This window comes from Ursus arctos, unplaced genomic scaffold (genome assembly GCF_023065955.2).
Source record: "Ursus arctos isolate Adak ecotype North America unplaced genomic scaffold, UrsArc2.0 scaffold_17, whole genome shotgun sequence".
NCBI classification, from domain to species: domain Eukaryota; kingdom Metazoa; phylum Chordata; class Mammalia; order Carnivora; family Ursidae; genus Ursus; species Ursus arctos.
Genome location: NW_026622841.1, coordinates 7,446,445 through 7,471,911, shown reverse-complemented (window position 1 = coordinate 7,471,911; position 25,467 = coordinate 7,446,445). Strand labels below are relative to the sequence as shown.

At 39.0% G+C, this 25,467-nt stretch overlaps 1 protein-coding gene across 4 annotated transcripts in view; it reads left to right on the top strand.

The window, feature by feature from the left end:
• The window catches only part of SOCS6 (suppressor of cytokine signaling 6), a 122,047-nt gene that overhangs the window by 33,239 nt on the left and 63,341 nt on the right, over positions 1-25,467 (top strand). For 2 of the 4 annotated variants that reach the window (XM_026496479.4, XM_026496478.4), the window contains one exon: positions 630-6,271. In XM_026496479.4, coding sequence (XP_026352264.1) covers positions 755-2,362 — 1,608 coding nt within the window. In that variant the 5' untranslated portion in view covers positions 630-754 and the 3' untranslated portion in view covers positions 2,363-6,271. Of the gene's footprint in view, positions 1-629; positions 6,272-6,672; positions 7,424-19,233; positions 19,405-20,385; positions 20,518-25,467 lie in introns of those variants that run through there. The other 2 variants (XR_008959766.1, XR_008959767.1) reach the window with 2 other exon arrangements.

The window sequence follows — 25,467 nt, the reverse complement described above, 5'->3', positions numbered from 1 at the left end:
CCTTGGTTGTGCCCCAGAGGTGAGCGTGTCTCAGGCTGTGCTAGGCACCAGGAGGGTGAAGTGGAAGCGCCTTTTTCTCAGGGAACTCACAGGCGTAAAGGGACATTTCTAGACTTCTTCCAGGTTGTCCCAGATGATGGGATTCTTTTTATGTATTTTTACAGATGTTTAAATATTTGAAAGTGTGTATAAACTGTTGAGGAATCAGCCAGACTTGTTATTCTGCCAGTTTGACTGCGTGTGTGCTGTTGGTGACACAGGCTGGCGGCTGGGGAGGCGGAAGACAGTGCGAGCCGGTGCAGAGGCTGAGCGTCAGTCTAGCAGAGTCGTGTTAGGAAAGACAAGACCACCTTACTCAAAAGCAAGGTGCAGAAAGGAAAGAGGAAGATGAGGGTTTGTTCTTCAGGCATTATGAGATGTTTGTCAGACGCTGACCACGCAGTGACCACACAGTGGACCGTGAGCTGTTCCTGTAGAAAGCACCCCCGCGCTAACGGAGCTGACCTTGTTGCGAGCACACTCATGTGTCCTTGTTCAGATGCTAAAGGATTCAAACTGAGTAAAATAAAACTTCTGTGAAAATATTTTGTAATGTGACTTTTTTTTAAATTTTATGTTTTATTTTTTAGAGAACGGCTCCAAAGGGTATATGAAGCCGGAAAAGTACATAGATGCAGCATTGCAGCCTGTCCAGATGTGTGAGGAGAGTATTCCAGAGAGAAAGTGATCCTCTTGGGGTAGGTAACTAGTCATAATGAAGAAAATCAGTCTTAAAACCTTCCGAAAATCTTTCAACTTGAATAAAAGTAAAGAAGAAACGGATTTCATGGTAGTACAGCAGCCGTCACTCGCCAGCGATTTTGGAAAAGATGATTCCTTATTTGGTAGCTGCTATGGTAAAGATATGGCCAGCTGTGATATCAACAACGAAGACGAAAAAGGTGGAAAAAGTCGATCAAAAAGTGAAAGCCTAATGGGTACGTTGAAACGACGGCTGTCTGCGAAACAGAAGCAGAAAGGCAAGGGCGGCACAGCCTCCGGGAGCTCTGCTGACGAGGACACCTTCTCCTCCTCCTCGGCACCCCTGGTCTTCAAGGATGTGCGTGCTCAGAGGCCCATCAGGTCCACGTCGCTCCGCAGCCATCACTACAGTCCCACGCCATGGCCTCTGCGGCCTACAAACTCGGAGGAGACGTGCATCAAAATGGAGGTGAGAGTCAAAGCCTTGGTTCACTCTTCCAGTCCGAGCCCAGCCCTGAATGGTGTTCGGAAGGATTTTCACGACCTTCAGTCTGAAACCGTGTGCCAGGAACAGAGTAATTCACTCAAGAGTTCGGAGTCTCAGAATGGAGACTTGCATCTTCACCTTGATGATCATGTGCCTGTAGTTATCGGACTTATGCCTCAGGACTACATTCAGTATACTGTGCCTTTAGATGAGGGGATGTACCCTTTGGAAGGATCGCGTAGCTATTGTCTGGACAGTTCTTCTCCCATGGAAGTCTCTGCGGTCCCTCCGCAAGTGGGAGGGAGCTCCTTCGCCGAAGAAGAGAATCAGGTAGACCAGGACCTAGTGGTGGCCCCGGAGATCTTTGTGGATCAGGCGGTGAATGGCTTGTTGATTGGCACCACAGGAGTCATGCTGCAGAGCCCCAGAGCGAGTCATGATGATGCCCCCCCACTCTCACCGTTGCTACCTCCAATGCAGACCAATCAAATCCAAAGGAACTTCAGTGGGCTCACCGGCACAGATGCCCACGTGGCTGAAAGTATGCGCTGTCATTTGAATTTTGATCCTAATTCTGCCCCTGGGGTTGCAAGAGTATATGACTCAGTGCAGAGTAGTGGTCCCATGGTTGTGACAAGCCTTACAGAGGAGCTGAAAAAACTCGCGAAACAAGGATGGTACTGGGGACCCATCACACGCTGGGAGGCAGAAGGGAAGTTAGCAAATGTGCCAGATGGCTCTTTTCTTGTTCGGGATAGTTCTGATGACCGTTACCTTTTGAGCTTGAGCTTTCGCTCCCATGGCAAAACACTTCACACGAGAATTGAACACTCCAATGGTAGATTTAGCTTTTATGAACAGCCGGATGTGGAAGGACATACATCTATAGTTGATCTAATTGAGCATTCAATCAGGGACTCTGAAAATGGAGCTTTTTGTTACTCAAGATCTCGGTTGCCTGGATCTGCAACTTACCCGGTCAGACTGACCAATCCCGTATCACGGTTCATGCAGGTGCGTTCTTTGCAGTACCTGTGTCGTTTTGTTATACGTCAGTATACCAGAATAGACTTGATTCAGAAACTGCCTTTGCCAAACAAAATGAAGGATTACTTACAGGAGAAGCACTACTGAAAGATTATGAGAACCCTGCATCTTGCACTTTGGGAATAAGAAAAAGAGATTGAAATACAGTTTACAAACTTTCATTGCTATCAAAATCTTTTGCTGCCATACTATTTCAGTTTTATGTGTAAAAGTAATCAATTTGTTTAGGGGTGGGGAAGTGTCAGCAAGGTGTCTTGGGTTTATTTTGGTTCTTTAAAAAGGGAAGTCTTGAGGTTTTGGAAGTGTGAATTATCTTTCATAAATGTGCAGAATAATCACAATGTGAATTATCAGATTCTCCTTAACCAGCCCCCCAAGTCCTTTGCTGCTATCCACTGTGATTTTTATGCATTAAAAGCACATTTCATGTGTATTCAACCCTAAGTAAAGTTGAATGAAACTTACAGAATGAATATTGTTATGTCTCTTTAAATGGCCCATTTTCAAAGATCGTGTTGAAGAAACATACCCGTGTGATAAAACGCAGAATTTACACATACACTGAAAATGATTTTTAATCTCGTACTTCAAAAAGATTTATTTAGAACTACGATTTGACATAATTTTGGGTATTGGAATGCAGATCTGCCACATATCTTTTACAACACTTATCTCTAAATTGTTTTTGAGGTTGTGCTGTTTTTTGGTTGTGAAAAGTTGAATTTTTCTTTTGCTTTCATTTTCATCTTGTGGTTTGTCTATTTTAATAAATGGCCTTACGTGAAAAAAAATCATAAAGAAGTGTATACCACCAACTTAGAAATTGTTGCCTTTTCTGTCTTTAAGCTCTGGTACAAATTGGAATAACAGAAAAAGACCTATGAGACTAGAACTGTTACTGAAGAGAGACTAGATGATCATAGTTTCCTGTGATAGTAATTTTGTTGTGTGAATTATACTTTCCTTTGGTAAAGTGTTTTATCTGTGATTTCTTTAGCTTAGTCAACATTTTCTTTGGGTGAACTTGACGTAGAACTGATTTTCATAACAGGACTCGATTCTCTTGCAACATTTACGTTTATATAAAGTTTTAAATTGATTTGAATAGAAGACATTGTTTTAGAGTTGGATTTATATTCTTTTACATAGTCACTATTAAGAAGTGCTAGATTTGACCCTTCCTTCTCTCCACCAAAAAAACAAAAAACCTGATGACTTTAGTTGAAAAATTGTGGAAATTGTGGAGCATCCTGTGAGAATATTAAAACCATATCAGATATATGGAAGTCTTGTTGCCTACCATATATACTGCCATTTACAAATAGGTTTTTTGTTTTGTTTTAAATTTAGCTAAATCTTAAATAAATTGGCAGGCATCATTGGCTGTTCTATCTCTGATTCAGTTGCTTGGTTTGGGGGACAGAGAGGAGTATGTTATCCCCAGTACTTTCGTTATTTTGAAATTCAGTGTTTCTTCGCTTCAGTGGGTGTTTTGGAAACACCCCATCTAGAAAATGTTTCCATCTCAGATGAAACATATAATTTAAGACATTTCTTCCTTTGCCACTCAGTTTTCCTATCTCTTACCCTTCAATTAAAAGTAAGAGTAAAGGTCTTAGGTCACCCTTAATGGCTTTGTCATTCAGACATACCAGTATCCTTGTTTTTTTGTTGCTGTTGCTGTTGTTGTTGTTTCTGTTTTTTAGGGTCAGAACTGAGAAATACCAAGAAAAGGCACAATAATATCGTGTTATGGTATTTTGACTTAAAGGGGGAAAGGTACTTAATTTTGGTGGAATGTTGATTGTACCTTGTCACAAAGACTCCTCTTTCATTTTCTGATATGTTTTCACCTAATAAGATGGAATATGGAGTATACTGTAATAATATAATTTAAGTGTTCACTATAAGCTATTTGGATTAAGAACTATTACAGAGTTGTAAACTTATCAAATTAATGCAAGACATTTAAACTATTTTTTTGCAAAACTATTTATTTTTAAACAATTTAAAATATATCTAGGGTGAGTTAAAAGTCCCTGTGCATCTATATTAGATGGCAGGTATTGTCACAGAGTCACTGTGTATTAATAATAAATGTTGAAATGGCTTCTCCGTGTTTTTAGAAGCATTTACATGTACTCTTTGTGAGATCATGGTGCACAGAGGTCTTTGGACTGCCCTGAACCCTGTCTTCGCATGTGGGCATAGCCTGTTCCCCACGTTTTCCTCATGATACCATGTGTTCAAGATCTAGCTGTTTAGTTTCAAGTTAAGATTGTTTTGATTTTCATCTAATTGTTTTTAAAATTGTATTTTGTGTCTTATGGAGGGCAAGTCTTGATGCTGTTCTAATTCGGAAAGCCAGTTTTTTATGTGCTTTCGTATATTCATAATATAAAATACTTCAAGGTGAAATGCCCTATTCTAGTCCAGTTTGAAATTGCTAGGGTCTGATAGTATATCAATAAAAGTAAAAGTATTTCCCAAGAAATTATTTACAAACAAAGGAGTACTGCGATATTTTCTGCTTTTGTGTAGAGAGAACCATTTGGCGTAGGCAGCACAGCCTAATGCGAAAGACTGGCTTTATAGGATACTAAAATAAAATAGTCTTTAAAAGTGGAAAGGAGAAAAGAGATAAATCTCCATCCTGTAGTTTGGTCTAGATACCATTTGGGTAAATTTCTGGATTCTACTGAATGGCAGTTTGGATGGCGTGGGCACAACCTGTAAGTGATTTTTAAATATGTGCTTCTAAAACGTCTGAGCTCAAGGCAAGAAAGAGAAAACAGGAAAGCTGTATCCTTTTGTCATAGTAAATGAATCAGAGTCTTTTTTTTTTTTTTAATCAAACATTACATCACAAAACACGATGGAGGCCAGAAGCTAATTCTAGGCTTATCAGGACACTATTAGGCATTTTTATAAATAATAAAGCTTAGAAAGTACTTGAAAAATATCTCACTCTTTCTCTTTCTAAGGAAAACTGTTCTCTTTCTACTTGGTGCAATAATCTGGAAATCTAGAAGGTCAAAAACATATCACAGGAAATGATCATAGAACTAAAAATAGTTTTTAAGGAAACCGGCTACAAGGGCAACCATCTTGCTGTTGAAGAAAATCATGTGCCAAAAGGCTAAATCATTGGCATATAGGAAATAAACATAAAGTATACATTGTAATTTCTGAGCCAGTATTACTGAAACAGGATAAAAATTACTGAAATCTTAAATAGGTTATATGCCGTGTCCCTGCTAGTGCTACAAATCTAAATATCTTAACGCTTTCAGAAACGCCAATTTTAATCATGTACATTTCACATTATATATGAGAGATAATTTGCTTCATGAATGATTCAACATAATATATATTAAATCTTAATGGCTTGTCATCGAATGTGAAGTCTTAATTTGAAAATGAAGTCACACTACCAGCAATAGACAGTTTTGTTGAAAACTCTAATAAGGAACAATTGCCAGTTCCATAAATAACTAAAATTCCAAAATAAAGTATTGGTACGTTAGTAATCAAAGATTTGGTTCCTTTTACTACTTTTTAAAATCCTATTAAGAAGGGGTTTTTTTAATAAACATTCTTTTTATTGATCAGTCATATTATGGTGAATGTGTAGTTGCTGTTTCTGAAAAGTGATCCAAACTCTACATCCAGAGATGATGAAAAATTCTTATAGAATTTTGTAATAAGTATACATGTTGGGTTAAAGAAATTTTATAGTTGTTGGAGTGCCATGAAATTAATACTTGCAATCCAGATTGCTGTAGTTTACACTTTTTCTGTATGTTTCAAATCAGGTGTGTACCATTTGTACTGAGAACACCACAGAATGAATTATCCAAAGTCCATTGATTTTAATATGTGTTTTGGTTTGTAAACAAATTATAGTAATTTCTTGCACATTTTTGGAAATTAATTGTATAAGAATTTATGTATCTGCTTCTAGATACAGTGTGTAAATAAAAATTTCATTCACAAGATCTGCCTTGTGGTCTATTTAATAACCTGGATAACAGAGTCTGATTTTAATTAAATCAGATTAACTAGATCGTTACTGGATGCGCCATAAACTGGGCAGAGACTGGAGGGTAGGGACCAGCAAATTTAGTAAAAAAAAAAAAAAAAGGGAAAAAGTGAAACAGTGTTGCTCACGGGAGACATGAAATGAATGAAGAGCCAGCTAATGTTACTACTGTCCTAAAAGCCTTCAGCATAGAGGCGGGAGTGATCTGGTAGGACATCTAGTAGACCAAGACTACTTAAAATGAGGGTAGTAAACTTCACTGGAAGAAGGTTGTGCTGAAACATCTTTTAAAAGTTTTTGACTCTTGTTTTCTTCTTTTGCATGACTTGTCTTGCTAATGGGTGATGTACGCCAGTTGCTCTGTTCCCACTCTCCCTCCCCCGAAGCCTTCTCCCCAAAGTCCATGGCTCCATAATGCCTGGGCCTGACACTGGCAGAGAACGCAGTCGTAGTGGCGTCTGAGTAAGTATCCATTTCTGAGCACAGTGACTTTGCACCAAACTGCCGGGGTTACACTTTTTGTCTTCAACTGCATTTTTCCTACTTAGGACCAGGCAGCTTTGCCACCTCCCCTAAGGAGTTAGTAGAAGGTCCTCTTGGGAAAGGCTCCATTAGATTGTAAAAGCCAAAGAGGTTGACCAGAGCAGGGTCTATAGGGTTTATGAATAGGGCCAGTTGCCTTCCTGGAGGTCACTTTGGGCTATCAAATCCTGCCTGGGGCTTAGGTCACAAGCGAATTTATAAAATGTTCTCTTATTAGCTAGGTGGGATTCAGGGCACCTGGGTGGCTCAGTGGATTAAGCATCTGACTTCTTGATTTTAGCTCAGGTCATGATCTCAGGGTTGGGAGATTGAGCCCCCTGATAGGCTCTGTGCTGAGCATGGAGTCTGCTTAAGATCTCTCCCTCTGTCCCTCCCCCTGCTCTCACACTTGCACATGCACGTTCTCTCGCTGGAGGAGATAATGCTAAGTGAAATAAGTCAAGCGGAGAAAGACAATTATCATATGATTTCTCTCATCTATGGAACATAAGAACTAGGAAGATCGGTAGGGGAAGAAAGGGATAAAGAAAGGGGGGGTAATCAGAAAGGGGAATGAAGCATGAGAGACTATGGACTCTGAGAAACAAACTGAGGGCTTCAGAGGGGAGGAAGGTGGGGGAATGGGATAGACACGTGATGGGTAGTAAGGAGGGCACATATTGCATGGTGCACTGGGTTATATGCAACTAATGAATCATCGAACTTTACATCAAAAACCAGGGATGTACTGTATGGTGACTAACATAATAAAAAAACATTAAAAAAAAAGTAATAAAGTTGAACAGACACCCATAGTATTAAAATAAATAAATAAATACACACACACACACACACACACACACACACACACACATATATATATTCCATATATATGTATGTATATATATTCCATATATACATATATATGTATGTATATGGGATTCTACCCAAGGATCCTATTAGAGAAAGCCTCTTCCCTTGTGCAAATCTGCTCTCTGGCTCTGCCTTACCTCCAACATTTTCTTTTTTTTTTTTTAAAGTAGGCTCCATGCCCAGCTTAGAGCCCAATGCAGGGCTTGAACTCAAAACCCTCAGATCAAATCCTGAGCTGAGATCAAGAGTCAGACACTTAACTGACTGAGACATCTGGGTACCCCACCCCTAACAATTTTAAGAGGTGGCCTCTCTGCCCCCTTCCACTGAAATTCTGAAGCCACCTGTTTACCTACTGCCTTTGCCACAGCCCATTTCCCTCTCCTCACTGTAGTCCTTGGCATTCTTATTTTCTTGTGGCTGGCAAGTGGTGAGCACCATTTGTCCCAGAGAATTAGCATCCTCACAGTGGCTGTGGGGTGTAACAAAATTGCCCAGAAAACCAATGGATATGTATCTTTTAATACAGAAGAATCCATTGCTCTCCAATACACAGGTTCTTCTGGAATCTCCTGCAATCCATAGATGAAACTGGAGAGCTGGATTTTATATCATTTATTTCTTAATAATCATAGCAAACCTAAATTGTGCTAACCTATATACTGCTAACTCTTACTTAACATATATTTTATATCCTCAAAACAGCCCACTCTGAGGCAGGCACCTTAGCATCATAAAAAACAGACGCAAAGGTGAACCTCGTAAGGTCACAAAGATACTAAGTGATGGAACCAGGTTACAAACTCATGCAGTCTGGTTCCAAAATCCATGCTGTCGTCCAGTGTGATATACTTCCTCTACTTGGTGTTTTCTGTTATGTAGAGTATTTATTTCTGAATGTCAGGCGGAAACTTTAGCATAAGCAAATGAATAGCCTACTGCTTTCTCCTCCACGGGACTACTCTAGCTTAAACAAAAGATATTCTGTCTAGGCACTGGCGGGTTAACTATTTATGGGGCCTGACTTGAGGTGTATCTTATGGGCTTCATCATTTAATCCTGACGAAGGGAACATGGCTTTCCCTTGCATGGCCTTGAAAAGGTTTGCTTAAAAGAAAACTGCCTGGTATACTAATACAGGGACACAATTAGGTGGAGTTGAATTGTAACTCTTGGGAGGACTTCTCCACATGTTTGGTGCATAAAGGAAAATGTTACTTATGCTATTTTGCTAATGTATTTGATCAGATTGCCTGAGACATTCATTGTGCCCTGTTGTGCTAGGAGCCACAGTTTTATGCTTTATAGCAGACAAAAGAATCCATCCACCCTTTCTTTCTCATTTCCTATACCCATGCTCAGCCAGTTCTCTTAAACTTCCTGTCATTTTGTAGTAAGCACATCCTGAACAAGAACTTCCTTCTGGAAGTAGTTCTAACTATACTTACACTCTACATTCTAGCTTCTTTGCCCTCACCTAAATGGATAGAAAAAAATCACCACCTCTGTTCCTATGGTAATTGTTATGATGAATTCAAGGTGAATTCCTTTCCCCACTTCTGGGAAATAGCCATGTATATTATACCTAGCCCAGTATCATTAAAACAGAAATAATCTCTTTGTTATAAACTTTGAATAGTTGTCCTAAACCCTATCAGCACATATGACTAGCCTGGAAAGTTTAGAGAATTAGGACAATTAACTGAAACTAAAAGTAGCTAAATCCTATTTAAAATGCATTTCAGGGGCGCCTAGGTGACTCAGACAGTTAAGTGTCGACTCTTGGTTTCAGCTGAGGTCATGATCTCAGGACCCTGAGATAGAGCCCTGCATTCAGTTCTGCGCTCAGTGGGGAGTCTGGTTGAAGATTCTCTCCCTTTGTCCCTCCCGCTGCTCACACACTTTCTCTCCCTTTAAAATAAATAAGTAAATCTTAAACACACACACACACACACACACACACACACACACACACACACACACACATTTCAGTGTTTCCAGTGGTGTAAGTCTGAGGGCAATGAATTCTCTCACCTTTTGTTAAACCGAATTGTCTTTATTTTACCCTTTGTTTTTGAACAATATTTTCACTGGGTATAGAATTCTAGGTTGACTTTTTCTTTTGCTCTGTAACTATTTTATTGTCTTTTGGTCCCTGTTGCTGCTGATGAGAAATCAGCTGCCATTTGCACTGTGCCGTCTCTGTAAATTATGTGTAATCCTCTCACTGCCCCCACCACACAGCTTTTAAGATTTTTCCCTTTCTCTTTATTATTTCATCTTATATTTTAGTTTTTCTCTGTGTCTTTATTTTTCAGTAGTCCAATTAATGATGCACTGAGGTGTGGTTCTCTTTGTATTTATCCTACTTGAAATTTATGGTACTTCTTGGATCTGTAAGTCTTTTTTTGCCAACTTAGGAAATTTTTCATTTCTTTAATTTCTTTTTCTATCCCTTTCTTGTTCTCCTCTCCCTGTAGAATTCCAATTTCATGTGTGTTAGACTGACATTTTCTTAAATATCATTGAAGCTTTTAATTTTTTTCAACCATTCTCTCATCTCTTTAGATTGTATCATTTTTATTGATCTGTCTTTGAGTTACCTAATCCTCCCATGTGCGATTTCCAGTTTGTGCTTAGGCCTGACTAGTAAATTTTTCATGGTATTCTTTGATTCCACTTTCTATTTGGTACTCTTTGGTAGATTCTATTTTTCAGCTGAGATTTTTCATCTGGGTCCATTTCTATTGTCTGTTTTTTCTTTATTGCCTGATTTGAGGTCCTTTGGCCCTGTTTTTGTTGTTTCTTTGTTATTGCTTTTAAGCATTCCTGATAATTTTTGGATTGGGTGATGAACATCATGGATGAAACATTTTAAGAACTCTGGACTATTACTATCTTCCTCCGAAGACTAATTTTCTTCTGGAAGTCAGCTAGGAAATTGGCAGATCGTCTTGATTCTTTTGAAACTTGATTGCGAGAGTTGTTAAGTCTGGGGTGTTTAAGCTTGTCCCCTTAGTTTTATGACATAGCCACTGCCCCTCAGCTATGCTAGGATCTCAAATTCAAGCTTGAGTGTTTACTAAGATCACTCCCCCTTGAACTCCGACTTCTCTTTCCCCAGTAATTCTTAGCTGCTTAAGGCTCTGTTTGGCTCTGGAGCCACCCTGTTGCTGTTTTTTCCCAGGGTTCTTTATTTATTTTCTTCTTCTTCAAGAAGGCTTACACTGTCCATGAAAGTTTTAGGAGTCAGACAATGACTTGGGGGGAATTTGTATGGAGATCTTTAGGATTTTTCTCTGTGATTCTCTTCTGTCTTTGGTTTTGCCCCTCAAGTCCAAAATGCTCTGACGGCTCCAGATACTGATTGTTGTCTCTTTACCTGGTGAGACTGCCATTCAGCTTGGACACTTTTCCTATGTGCTGCCTTTTGGAAAAAGCGCTTAGAGAAAATTACAGGGAAATGTGGACCTCCTGTGTTTTCCTACTTTGAGCATTGTCGTCTGTCAAACTTGGTTGCTCTCCAGTGCCTTCTTCATGTTTTTCTGTAGTTGTTTTTGATGAGATAGTTAATTGGATATGAAATGGTTTTTCATGGCCAGAACTGGAGGTCACTATCTGACATACTACATGTTTATTTGTTTACATGTTTATTGTCTGCCTTTCCCCTATCTCCTCCCACCCCCTCCCTCCTACTAGAATATAAACTCCATGAGGACAGGCACTTTGTCCAATATCCCCTGATCTAGAATGAATCCAATATGTAAAAGGTGTGTAATAAATGTTTATTGTATTCAACAGTCAATCATGGAACTCAACCTAGCAGGGAAATAGCAGCCAAAAAAAAATTCAGAGTGAACCAATGGTATCACTTTATAAAATGTAAATTTTATTATGCTTTGTATAACCTCAATAAACACAGTAAAACTTGCCCCAAATAAAATTAAGTCTTCTGTGGATGGTTGAGACTAGCCATTACATTCCATAATGAGGCTGACTCTGAGACATAGGGCCTGATCCTGGTAAGAAAATCTGTCTTAGGTTGGGCTGCTATAACCAAATACCATAGACTGGGTGGCTTCAACAACAGGCATTTATTTCTCACAGTTCTGGAGACTAGCAGTTCAAGATCAAGGTGCCAGTAGGATCCATGTCTGGTAAAGCAGCTCTTGTTGGATTGTTCACAGTACCTTCTTGCTGTGTGCTCACATGGCCTTTCCTCCGTATGTGCAAGTAGGGAGAGAGGAAGCAAGCTCTTCAGGGGTCTTTTAAGGACACGAAGTTGTCTGCAGTGGTATGAAGATTCTGCTGTGCCCAGAATTAAGTCTATAGAACAATATCAGGTATTGCTTGTCCCTTTTGACCCATTTATGGAAATAAAAGTATTTGTCTTATTGGATTATTTAAATGGGCAACTTTTATGATAACATTTTAAGAACTTAATATTGACTTATGGGCAAAACTTCAATTTTTTTCCTTCTTTAGTTAAATGTTTAGTTGTAATGATATTTCTCATGGGCATATGACCCTACAATGGTATTTTGGTTGTTTAAAAATTCTAGACAAACCTAATCCATAACCAAGAGAACTTTTTCCCTTTTCATTGTCAGTAGATGAATCCACTCTGGATGGAAAACATCCTGTAGTTAATTTGCTTTTACTGTGCTCTTGTGGCCTCCATCCCAGGAGTCTTTCAACCCCAACCCAGTCTTTGTTTTTATTCCAGAGATAGCATTTTTACTAATTCTGTTTGCACTTGTGCATGATATCCCAGTAGCTAACAAAAGTCCCTTTTCAAAAACAAGAATTGATTTTTTGGGGGTAGAGATTCAGTCCCAAAATATTTCCTCCAGTGTTAGCATATGAATAGATTAAAGCTAAAAGGAAATGTAAGTTGCTGAAATTATTCCATTAAAGGTTAAAATGCACAACCCCTTTTTGCTTCCTTCGGTACAGCCCTACTCTTCCTTAGGGATCTCCAAATGAAACCACTGTCATGAAAAAAAAATATGGTGAAGCATGAGGCAAAAATATACATCAGTATTTTGATGTGACCTTTTGGCTCTCAATAAAATGTGCTTGCTTGCACGTCCTTAAATAATTTACAAAACGAGTTTTTTCATAGCTTTGATCACTTTCTGAGCTGGTCTCTCAATTTACCCAGGCAATAGCCTCATTTTCTCGAGAGAATACCTCTTCAGGAAGCAACAAGACTGTGAAATCAAACTTTGATCTGCATCCTTTGATTATGGGAAAAATAGAAACGTAATTCACTTATTTGAAACCATGTAATTTTAGGAGTCTTCAGTTGGGAAGTAGAGCCAAGGCATGGAATACAGAAGTTGATATTTATACTTTGAGGTCTCACTCAAATACTGGCTGCGTATTTCCCCTGCAATGATGTTTGATAGTTGGTTTTGAATGCTTTAAAAAGCAATTTAGTTTCCTTTTTTTCTTTTCTTTCTTTTTTTTTTTTTCCCCGCTACATCTGAGGAAGCAGTTTTTCAATGTTTAGAATTTAAAGACAATTGGTGGAATCTAGAAATTCAGCAAATGCCAAATAGAAAGGGAAATCTGAACGTTAGTTTTTAGAACAGTTTGGACCAGATCTTGATTTTTTTTTCCTTTCTGCTTTTCTATACTGAAATTCCTGCACATTTACATTGTTTCTAGTCATTTATGACTTTTCAAGCTGTCTACATTTGCTACGTGATAGGGAGATCAAATGTGAATTCTGCATTTAACTAAATGAATATGAGCTGTTAGTTCATGGGCATGAAACATGTTTAATGTCACTTAGAATTAGACATTGATCAACTACTAACTTGCTAACCTTCATCATTAATTGATAGAATCTGAATTTTAACCTTGTTAACTCTTCTAGTTGAAAAGATTTCTCTATAGAACTGGGTGATAAGGCTGTAACAGGGTGGGAATATATTTCTATTGTTCTCAGAGGAAGTTGAAATAGAAGAGGTCTAAATGTACAAATAACTTAAAACTCTTAGTGAAACTCTGGGTAAAAGAAATAAATGTACTTAGTGTTTTCAGTTTTCATTTCCATGTTAGCTTTAGGGTAAAAATTCAATTTTAATATCATAATGTTTGTTTCTATTCAGAACTTGTGGTGGAAATGAATATGCTTGGAGCCCGAAGTTGAATATATATTAAGATAATCTGTTTGAGTTTTACTATGAATTTTTCAATTGCACTTTTCACCAACTTAAAGCTTAGTAACTTTTATTTTTTATTTAAATAGATTACAGGATAAAGTTCTGGAGAACATTTGCTAATAGCCTAGGTCTTTCATGATACAGAGCCAGATATTATATGCGTATAGCTCTCATTTTTAGTGATTAATCATAGACTGCTTAACTGTTCACTGTAAAACTGCCTGTTTCCACAAGGAGATTATAAAAGTCTGGAAAGTAAGGTTATAACATTGCCATAATATCCAGTGTCTAGGACTTGATTACTTTCTTTAAAACTTGACTAAAATTAATAATAATTGTTATTAGCAGAAGCATATACCAAAATTTTTCATGATAAAGGTGATTAGAAAATCACTGAAGTCTTTCTTTTTTCTCTTATCTTGAATCTTTAAAAATCATGAGTCTTTTAAAAAAATTATGATGTATATATTATATTCTCCATATCTTGCAAAGGGGATCATATAAATTTCTGATATAAATTTTAAAAGGAAAATAAATGAAAATTGTCATTATTGGTGATTTTATTTGAGTATTCTAGACTCTAGAGAAATTTAGGTTATCAAGCAACAGAATCACAAAGAAGCCATTGAACTACTTTTATAGGGTAAAAGGAGGATGTGATACAGAGGAAAGAAATTTTTCTTTTCTAAAGCTTTTTGTTTCTGGTCTTGAGGAATGGTAAGTGAAAAAGAAGGAGAGAATGAGACAGCCAGTGGTTTTTTTTTTTTTTTTTTTTGTCTCTCCACCTCTTCCTTGGGTAGAGAGGTACCCCTCTCCCAGGAATAGTTGATGCTTTAGAACAACAATGTTCAAATTGGTTAAGTATATGAAATGTTCAAATTGGTTAAGTATATGAAAGTCTAGAGTTTAAGTACATGAAAACTATCCTAAACTATGCAAGCATAGGTAGTATAAAGGAATCATTTCCCAGAGCCATGTGCTCTTTTCTAAAAATGATGTGCCTGAGAACGTACTTGTGGTGGAGATGTCATTCTGGTAAACTGCCCCTTCACAATTGACCTTCTCTGTTATTCCATTGCTATAATATACCTTACAGGCCACTCCCCACACCATTCTCACTCAAATCTTGACATCATTTTAGAGATGGGGGAGGAAAATTTCCAACCCAGCATATTATACAAAGCCTAAACATTAAGCAAATGTGAGGGCTGAATAAAAAAAGATTTTAAGACATGCAAACTAAAAAAATCAAAATTAAAATTAAAAAAAAAATGGACCTTTTCTCAGAGAGTTACTGGAGCATGTGCTCCAGCAAAAAGAGGGAGTAGATCAAGAGACAGGTGATCCTCAACATAGGAGACATGAAAAGGCAATCCTGGAAGTGATACTAAAAGAATATTTCCAGTTTGGGGGCGCCTGGGTGGCACAGCGGTTGGGCGTCTGCCTTCGGCTCAGGGCGTGATCCCGGTGTTGCGGGATCGAGCCCCACATCGGGCTCCTCCGCTGTGAGCCTGCTTCTTCCTCTCCCGCTCCCCCTGCTTGTGTTCCCTCTCTCGCTGGCTGTCTCTATCTCTGTCAAATAAATGAGTAAAATCTTTAAAAAAAAAAAAAAAGGAATATTTCCAGTTTGATAGCTATAACAGATTGGACAGCAATCAATCCAAGTTCCAATGAAAGGGAATAAGGCCAAGGAGGCATGTTTTCAAGCAAGGAGAACAACTGATTGATTTCTTGCAGCATTCAAATGTATTGAGAAATGATTTCCAATTCTGATGAAAACTTCCAGGATGATCAATATATAGAAAATTAAGTGACTGAAAGAAAGGTGACAAATAGTGATAGAAATTATACAGGAAACAAATAATCATAGCATAACATATGTTTTTAGTTATAAAAATATTTACTTTGCTTAGGGGTGCCTGGGCGGCTCAGTCAGTTAAGCATTTGCCTTCGGCTCAGGTCATGATCTTGGGGTCCTAGGATTGAGCCCCATGGTGGGCTCCATGCTCAGGGGGGAGTCTGCTTCTCCTCCCTCTGTCTCTCCCCAGGCTCGTACTCTCTCTCTCTCAAATAAATAAATAAAATCTATAAAAACTGTATTTACTTGCTTATAATAATGTAAACCAATAATGATTTAACCAAAAATTGTGGTATAGCTCTTTTTGGATGAATGGGGGAAAGAGGAATATATATGTGTGTGAATGTGTGGGCACATAAAAGAGTTTAATCATTATCTTAATGTTAAGGCTTAAATTAAACAAGAAAATCCAGAAATTATGTGATACACTGGTAATATAACAAAAAAAGACTTTGGGATTGGGATGGGGAGTAGTTAGAGTGGAATGGCAGAACTCCCAAAGATGCTCCTGTCCTAATCCCCCCAAAACAGGACTATGTTAAGTAGCATGGCAGAAGGGACTTTGCAGATATGATTTAATTACGGATTTTGGGATTGAGAGATTACCCTGGATTATTGAAGTGAATCCAATCACAGGAACCTTTGAGGTCAGAGAGAGGAAAGAGAGATGTGGACACAAGAGTGGTCATGGCTCTAGAAACGTGGGTGGCCTCTACAAGTCAGGAACAACCTGCATCAAAGAAACAGGACCTCAGTTCTACACCCTCAAGGACTCAATGTTGCCAAGAACCTGAAGGAACAAGGAAACATGATTCTCCCCTAGAGCCTTCAGAAAGGAGGTGTCCTGTGGACATTAAGATTTTAGCTTCTTGAGGCCTGTGTCAGACTCTGACCTACAGAGCTGTAATATAATAACTATGTGTTGTTTGAAGCCACTGAGTTCATGGTATGTGTTATAGCAGCAGTATAGAAAACTAATACAGTGAGGAAGAGATATTTTATTTAAGCTTTGTAAAACATTTTACTTTTTACGTGAATAAATCTGTTTTAAATAACACTTTTAAAGCTTTAGTAAAATAAGAGTTGATATTTTCATAATGTAATTAAAAACATAGAACTAAGCCAGCAGTCGGCCTCGTTCTGCCTCCCTTTCTATTAGTCTTGTTATATATGAATTCTGGTGGCTTATGTAGTTCCTGAAATTGGTGAAGGGCCCTGATTTTCAGTCCATTTTGGATGTTCCCAGCAGTCTAAGCCCATGTCTATATAGTTGTGCTGGTTCAAAGTAGTGGCTGTTAAATTTTTGGCACTAGTCAGAGGTGGGGGTTATGTGCCCTTTGCTTTTATCTGGACTGGCCTGTGATGGTTTTTACCAGTCACAAGTAGAAGTGACACAAGGTGGCATGTGGGCCTAGATTATAAAAGGCCATGCTGCTTTTGCCTCATTCACTCCTGGAGTCCTGAACCACCAGGTACGATGTCTGGTTACACTGACGTCACATGCTGGGGGGTCACGCATGGTGCTCCACTTACGACACCCAGCTCTATTAGTTCTTCAGCCATCCTCGTCTAGGCACGCGTGTGTGAGTCTTCATGCACATGAGGCCATCCTGGGACCCTCCAGGCCAGCCCATCTGCCAACTGAACACCAGAGTCATTTTTGTCAAAACCACGTGGAACAGAAGAATCACCCAGCTGATCCCTACTCACATTCCAGACCCACAAAACTGTGAGATATAATACAATGATTTTTGTCTTAAGTCAACAACAATTTAAAGTTTGGAGATAGTTTGTTATGTAATAATAGATGACTATAAAATATTTTATTAGAAGGCAGCTTCTAATGGTAGCTTCCACACCCTCAACATTAAATTTGGTCTTGCAGATACTGGCCCAAACTCCAAAACGCGTGGTGCTTGGTTCCTTACTGAAGGCCAAGGAGCCAGCCCACAACCAAGTCTTACAGAAGCCCGCAGGCCTTAATCTATGGAATCCAACAGTCTCTCCAAGAAGGGTCACCTTCTTCTATTACTCTCCAAGCAAAACTCATTTCCCTGAACGCATCTCACAAAACAAAGTTAGCCTTTTTCTAGGACACCCAGAACTCAAGGACTTTAAGACTAACTATCTTGCTTAAGAAAGAAAAGGGGGAAATTTCTCATGTTTCCATGGCAGGAAAAACACCAACAATAATCAACCGGCTCCCCACCTTCATAAAACAAGATGTCTAGGGTTAGAATTAAGGTTAGGTGGTGGGGAGAGGATGTTCAAATTTTACCAAGTAATATACAGTTCTTGGTTACTTAATGCAGTGTAGCCAGAGAATGTGTTTTACATCACATGTGTAATTTTTAGAATCTATTGAGATGTTCTTAATGTCTTAAGTTATGATCAATTCTTTAACTCTTCCAAATGTTTATATTAAATAAATACATATTGAATATATTTTTTAAAAAATCTGTTAATTATATTATTGAATTCTTCCAATAATAATAAATAATTACATAGTATTTACTTTGGGTGAGGCATTGCCCTAGAAACTTCAGATAAATTAACTCTTCATCCATTTACTCTTTTTTTTCTAAGATTTTTATTCATTTACTTGAGAGAGAGAGTGAGAACAAACAGGGGAGCTGCAAGCAGAGGCAGAGGGAGAAGCAGACTCCCCACAGAGCAGGGAACCCGATATGGGACTCGATCCCACAATCCCACATGACTGAGCCGAAGGCAGACACTTAACGGATTGAGCTGCCCGGTTGCTCTTTCTTTTCTTTCTTTCTTTCTTTCTTTCTTTCTTTCTTTCTTTCTTTCTTTCTTTCTTTCTTTCTTTCTTTCTCTTTCTTTCTTTCTTTCTTTCTAATCTGTGATTTTCTGTCATTTGAAAATGATATATGAAAAGTAGTGTTTTGAGCATTTATCCTGCTTGGTGTTCTCTGAGCTTCCTCACTTAAATGAAGTAAGAACATTTTGAGTTGGTGCCATTATTGCTCCCATAGTGAACTTGATCAGCAAGGCCAAGACAGTGAGAGGTTAACTCACATAGCTAGCATGAGGCCGGGCAAGAATTTGCTCTCAAGCAGTATTATTTATATTCTAGAGGACTATATAGTTCATGTAGACTATTTCGAGTCACCTCACATTATTTTGAAAAAGTCATAGCATGCCTTATTAGCAAATGAAAATAAAATGCTGACTTAACCCCAGTTAACTCTTGAATAATAAATGTATTTCTAAAATATTTCTTCTCTCTCTGCTCCTTCCAGTTACTCCATTTTTCCTTAATTTGTAGACACTATTTGAAAGTCACTCTGACTTTTAATGTTCTCATATATTCTTTTATATTGGTGCCATCTTTATATTTTTTTCTCAGGTCCTTTTTATTCTAAATGCTTGAGAGTAAAAAAACACGAGGGTACTTTAATTACAATGATTTGAATGAGCTGGTTTGATATGCCTTTTTAATCTGTGTTCTCTCTGAATCCTGGCCTAGCTTCTGGGAGGTGCAAGGAACCGAGTGACTCACCACAGCGTCTGCTGCGTCATCAGGAAAGAGGGTGCCCGAGGACAGAGGCTAGACTGGGATTTCAAGTTTCTGAATTCTGACCTCGGCCGGCTCACTGGCTGTCTCTACATGGGGCTACATTTTGACTGTGGTATATAGGTAATCACTTAATTTCATGTTCTTTGTATCTTTTCCTTTCAAAAATGACAATAATTATCCTTCATCCCACCATGTCCCCACCAGGAAATGGCAAAGCTTCATTATTATTAAAAACAAAATGAAATTGTCAATCTGTCCAGAGGTGTTTGCCATATAAATACAGAAAACAATTCTCATGATTTCCTTGGCCTTTGTGGCTATGCCCGTAGGGTAAGTAAGCACTTTCTCAATGAAGGGAGAGTTTTGAAATTCCTTCCAAAGAAGTCTGACATTCATTCTAAATTGACCTGGAGGCTGAGGAGCTCTGGAGTTGTTCCAGCTTGTTTGAACTCTGCCAGGTAAATATTTCCATGAACTAGCAAGCTGTGGTAGACTAGTTATTCATTGACTTGGCTGTTACTGTTGCATTGTTCTTGAATTACTTTTGTGCCATATTTTTAGAACCCCTATAATTTTATAGGTCCTGATGCTTAATCTGAGTCAGTATGTGTTCTTTTAGATGTAGAGTACTAGAGCGGAGTGGAACAATCTACCTTTTAAGAAAAGACATTTATTGTAAATTTAATAAGACATTTAGAGGCAGGTGTTTCGAGACTGGCTAGGGACAATACCATGTGGGTCCCATGCTTTCTTTCCTTTCGCTCCAACCTCTAGCATGTTTAGTTTTTATCCTTAGGTTTGATGCTTCCTCATCACCAAAATGTTGCCATACCCACAAAGAGCAAGTCTTCACAAGGCATTATATGAGTGCAGAAATAGGGAGTCTATCAAGATGGCAAGAGAAAGCTTTTCTCATAAACCTGTCTCCTTTTATACAGGAACAAAAATCTGTCCCCAGAGTCTGTCTACTTCACATCTGTTTGGGGAGAAGGGGGCCTCCTGACCTCTCTGAGCAGCAAGGGGGTGCTGGAAAAGGGAATGTTTTGCTTTGTCACCACTAACAAGTTCTTTTTCTTTCTTTCCCTTCTATTCTGTTCACAGAAGTCATTGCCTGCCAACAGCCTACCACAGTCTTGGGAATGAACTCTGACAAACTTACCATCAGGACCGCCGATGCATCCCATCGAGGATGGAAGAACAGGGCTCCAAACTTTGTTACACTCTTCTTGAAAGGTAATCAGCTTCTGTGCATGAATGGATGGGGCAGGTCTATTTGCATTGCTTTGAGGTTTACCCAGTAAAGCGCCACAAAGTGTGCAAGCTGAGCAATTGAGGGGAAAGATTGAGTCTTGATCTGTTTCTTACAACGGCCTCGTGAAGGTGGTGGGCAGTCATTAATACTGCTGATTTTATAAATACAGGATGAACAATGAAAGGGGTAGCAGTTCTAATTCTAAGAACTGGGTGCGAACAATTTTATTTCTAGGCTCTGAATGACCAAAGGTGCCTGGGCTGTTAAGTTTTCTGTTCACAGCACGATTGGTATAGGTCCATTGATAAACTCCATAGTTGGAGTTTTTTTTTTTCATTTTCTTGCATTTATATTAAATTTGTATTTTTTGGCTCTAAAGGGTTGGAGAATGGCATGGGATGACCTTGTGGTGAGGCAATATATAACACAATCAACTCTGTACTATTTCTAGAATAGTTTCCCATAGGCAGGACTATAGAAAACATCTCCTGGTATCATTATCATGGACATGTCTCTTTGTTTTTATTGTATTCAATAATATATGCAATTCAGCAGTTTACCTTGGAAGAGAAGTGCGATGAAGTTTGACTGTCTTTATAGTCAAACTTTATCACCAAGATGACAGGACCCCAAAACCTCTGAGTGTGGTCAGGTTGTTGTGATGATGTGTGTAATGCACATCATTCTGAGCATGTTCTCCTTGATCTGAAAATAGAGGGAACAGAACTTGATATCGATAAAACCCAAAGAACTTTGGAAAACTTTGGTGTTTCTTGATTGATACTCTCTACTTGGGATGGATTTAGCAGAGAAACCCTGATACTGTTGGAAGAAATAAAGGGTTTACTTTTTCTTGCAAAGAGTGTGAAGGTGGTCATTTCGGGGTCCAGGGTGCTGCTCCCGGGTCAGGCTCATGTTGCCTTTCTGCTCTGCTGTTCTTTAAGCAGAACTGCCGAGCATCTAAGAATGAGGTCAGCACTCCAGGAACACAAAGAAAGACAAGGAAGGAAGGATAAATAGCTATATCAGGACTTGGGACATTCCCAGAAATCCCAGGAAACGTGCATCTTGTTGCCGTGAACCGTGTCCCACAGCCACTGTTAGCTGCAAGGGAGTCTGGTGACTATAGTTTCTTAGCCGAACACATTGATCTAGCTGGAAAAGTGGAGATTCTCTTAAGGAGGGAGAAATAAGGAAGTGATATTGTCTAAGCAACTAGCAACCTGTGCCACACCCATCATCATCAGCAAACCATGGCATCAGTGATTCCACCTGTTAGACATTGCTTTCAATGTCTGTTGCCATTGGAAATGTAGGTGAAAGTGATCAGATGTCAAAGAAGAGTTTGCCATTTTCTTTTCTTTTCCAAGTAAGCAATAGTAGCCTTCTCATTTGTGTTTACTCTGTTTTCTAATTTTTATGCATAATGTTACATATATTTCTGTTTTTTGGTGAGGAAGTGAAGGTTCATTTGGATGATGAAATGAATTCTGCAAAAGCCAAATTCATTTGATTGTTAGAGGGTCTAGGATTCATCTCAGGACTGCTGTGTTCCCTGCATGGTCCCAGCATCCTGGCTTCCCCTTTGGAACCAGCCCCTCCAGGCTGAGTAGACCTGCAGGTGTTTTGAGCCCAGGTTGAGGAGTAGCTTCTGAGTCATCAGGTGGCCCATTTTCTTCTGTGCCCAACCCAACTGTCTATCTGGGTCTGGAGGAACACTCTCAATGGTGTCAGAGACAGCAGGTCAGCAGTGTACTTAAACAGAGCCAGAGAAATGTTGTCACACAGCCTGACCACATCACAAATCCCAGGCTTTTATTCTAAGAGCCCAAAGTGTAACATGCATTCCAAGCTGATGGACCCAGTATGGAATCTGCCTCCTGCAACCATAATACAAATTGAAATATTTTTTTCTCTTAACCTTTTCCCTCCCTGTTCTTTCCTTCCGCCCTCCACACTTTAAGTTTTGTCTTAGAGATCTTATTTGAATTTTCAAGTTAGCAAGACTTAAAGAAGTCACCTTTCCTAACTTCCCACCTGGAGGAGCCCTAGAGGAACTTATCTGGGTTCTGCATGTAGACATCCAAAGATGAGGCACTCAGGATTCCACACATCAGCCAGTTCTGAATAACGTGTCAGAAAACAGGTTGGCTTATATTAGGCTGACCTCTCTTATTAGATTTTATAATCTCATACCAACAGTGAAACTCCAACATCGCCTTTGACAGATGACAGAAAGGGCTATTGCATTACATTGCTAGGGCTTCCCTTCTGTAGAAGCTTTGTTGATTCAGAAGTGACTGATAGTTCATGAATCTCTGTGAGGAAATTGGAGGGACAGGATAGATGAAGAGCAGCAGCAATTCTGGGCAAAAGTGGAGAAATGTGATGACTGCAAAGGAGAAAGAAACAGAACAGTGTCATTTGCCATTTTGACTGTCACCTTTACAAGCAAAATGTTGAGGGACTTCTGCATGGCTCAGTCAGTTAAGTATCCAACTCTTGGTTTTGGCTCAGGTCATGATCTTGGGGTCCTGAAATTAAGCCATGCATCAGGCTCAAGACTCAGCATGGAGTCTGCTTGTCCCTCTCCCTCTGTTCCTCCTCTCTCTCTAATAAATAAATAAAATCTTTAAAAAAAAAGTATAATGTTGAGGTTATGTCCTTGCAAGGATCCTGGATCTTCTCCATTTTCCACAAGACTATAGAACAGGTTTTTCTTCTTCCTTCATGTCTCTCTTTCTCTCTGTCTCTCTCTCTCCTCCTTTTCTTTCCTTCTTTCTAAGGCTTATAACTATAAGTGTTTCAAGGAGAGGTTAATCCATCTGATTTGGCATGATGAGAGAAGGCATCATGCATGAGGTGAGGCTTGAATTAATCTTGCAGGATGAGTATTTCAGTGTTTGGTCAGATGGGAGGGGACAGATTGAATAAAGGCAGATGGGCCAATGCAACAATTTTTATTGAGTCTGCTGGAGTGACTCAGTCATGATTATTCAGGTTACTATTTCATAAATACGCAGCCCACAGGCAACCATTACTGTTCACACTTCCTTGTCCTTTATTATGGGGAGGGCAAAGCATTTACTAACACACTGATACAGAGTTAAAGTTGAATACTCAGTGATTCTCAGCATTTTCCCCCTGGAGACAGACATTACAGAGGACCTTCCCAAGCAAGATGCTCTGAAGGAGGTACCTTGCCCATTCTGGTCAAGCTACTGGTAACTTTATCCTCTTCTCTCTTAAAAACAATACAAAGTAGAGGGGAATTATGAGGAAAAACAAATATAGGTATGATATTTGTTATTTAAGAATTGTCACAACTGATTTTAACTAACCATGTAGATGATGGTAATTGAGGATTACCAGAAAGTTGAAGGCCACAGTAGAGTTCATCCAAGTCTGTCTGTCCAGAGTGTACTTCAGTAAGGGAGTTAGCTACTATTGGATTCCTTCCACTAGAGACTTACAAGGATTTAAAAGGACAATGGGTTTTACAGAGAAAAAAGAGGAAGTCTCAAGACAGTCTTTGATTGGTCAATGTCCTATCTGGGAGGGACTTTGACTTAGGGTGGGTTTTTTGGAAGTGATATGGAGGTGCGGGGGGGGAATGGGTAGTGGGCAGGGAGCTTCTTGATTGGCTTTCAGATTCATTTGGCCGTCTTTGATTTGTTCACAGCCCCCAGGTACATAATTGGGTCCTTTCCAGGGTGGGTGGGCTCATAGGGGTTTTCCTGTTTCGAATGAAAAAGTATCTGGTTCTCTACTTTGGGTTCCAAGTCTAGTAGAAGCCGTTCTGCAGAATTGTTGCATTAAACTGTAAGGTCCTTTTTCAGCATATACCAGTGCCCAGTATATATAAGGAGTCAATAATGCATAACAAATATTTTTAAAACTTTAAAATATAAAAGTTAAAAGGATTGTACAGTGAACATCCAGATTCACTACCTAGGTTCTATTGTTAAACTATTACTATATTTGCTTTATCAAATATCTATCCATGTATTCACCCGACAAGAGGAATTTTCATATGACACATTTAATTAAGCTAATAAGAAAACAGTCTGTAGTCTTACTGCTTTCTTGAGGAGAGATCTAGTCCAAGAGAATAATGAGTGATAGTTCCAGAAATATCTTAATTGCCCTCATATACCACTATTGTTCGCCAAATATGGGTGGGACTCAGGTCCTGTATGAGGCTGTTCATGTTCAAGGACTTTAGTCAGTTAAGGTGTGGCTAGGCTAAAGGTTCATTCCTGGATGGTATTATTGAGCCAGGATTTGCCTTCACCCTTAAAAAAATATGTTAAACTGGTAGAGAGAAATGCCAGTTTAAAAAAAAAAAACAAACTGTATTAGGGATTTTAAGCTTCATGGAGCTATTACAGTCAGTGTTTGTCATAAGATTTTTAAAAGATTCACAGAAGTCAGCTTAATTCAAAATAAAAGTTAATTCTGTAGGGTAAATGAGACAGGTAAAAGTTGAGTGTGCCTGCTACATCAAAGTCTATTAGGAGGGTGCTCATCAAAGTCTCTTTGTTTTTTCTCTGTTCTTTTCTTTTTCTCCCGCCTGAGAGTTAATCTACTTACGCGTTGCGACTCTTGCGTGCTGGATACCTGCGTACTATGGAAAGTGCAGCATCTGGCGTCTGACCGCAGGGTTGGTGGGTGTGAGCTGTGGACCCCTCTGGGAGCCAGTGCATGGCCTTTCGGTAGAGACACAGATGCCTTGACTTTGGGTCTGGCCTCTGTCCTTCAGACTTGGGGCCTCGGTTTCAGAATCATAAAATGAATTTACTCCACAGTGGTATTTACTTTATAAGGTTGTGATAAAGATTGAATGAGATACTGCATGTAAAATGCCTGACTCATAGTGACGATGAGTAAACACTAGTTGTCATCTGTCAGAATGCGGCAGAAGTGATGTA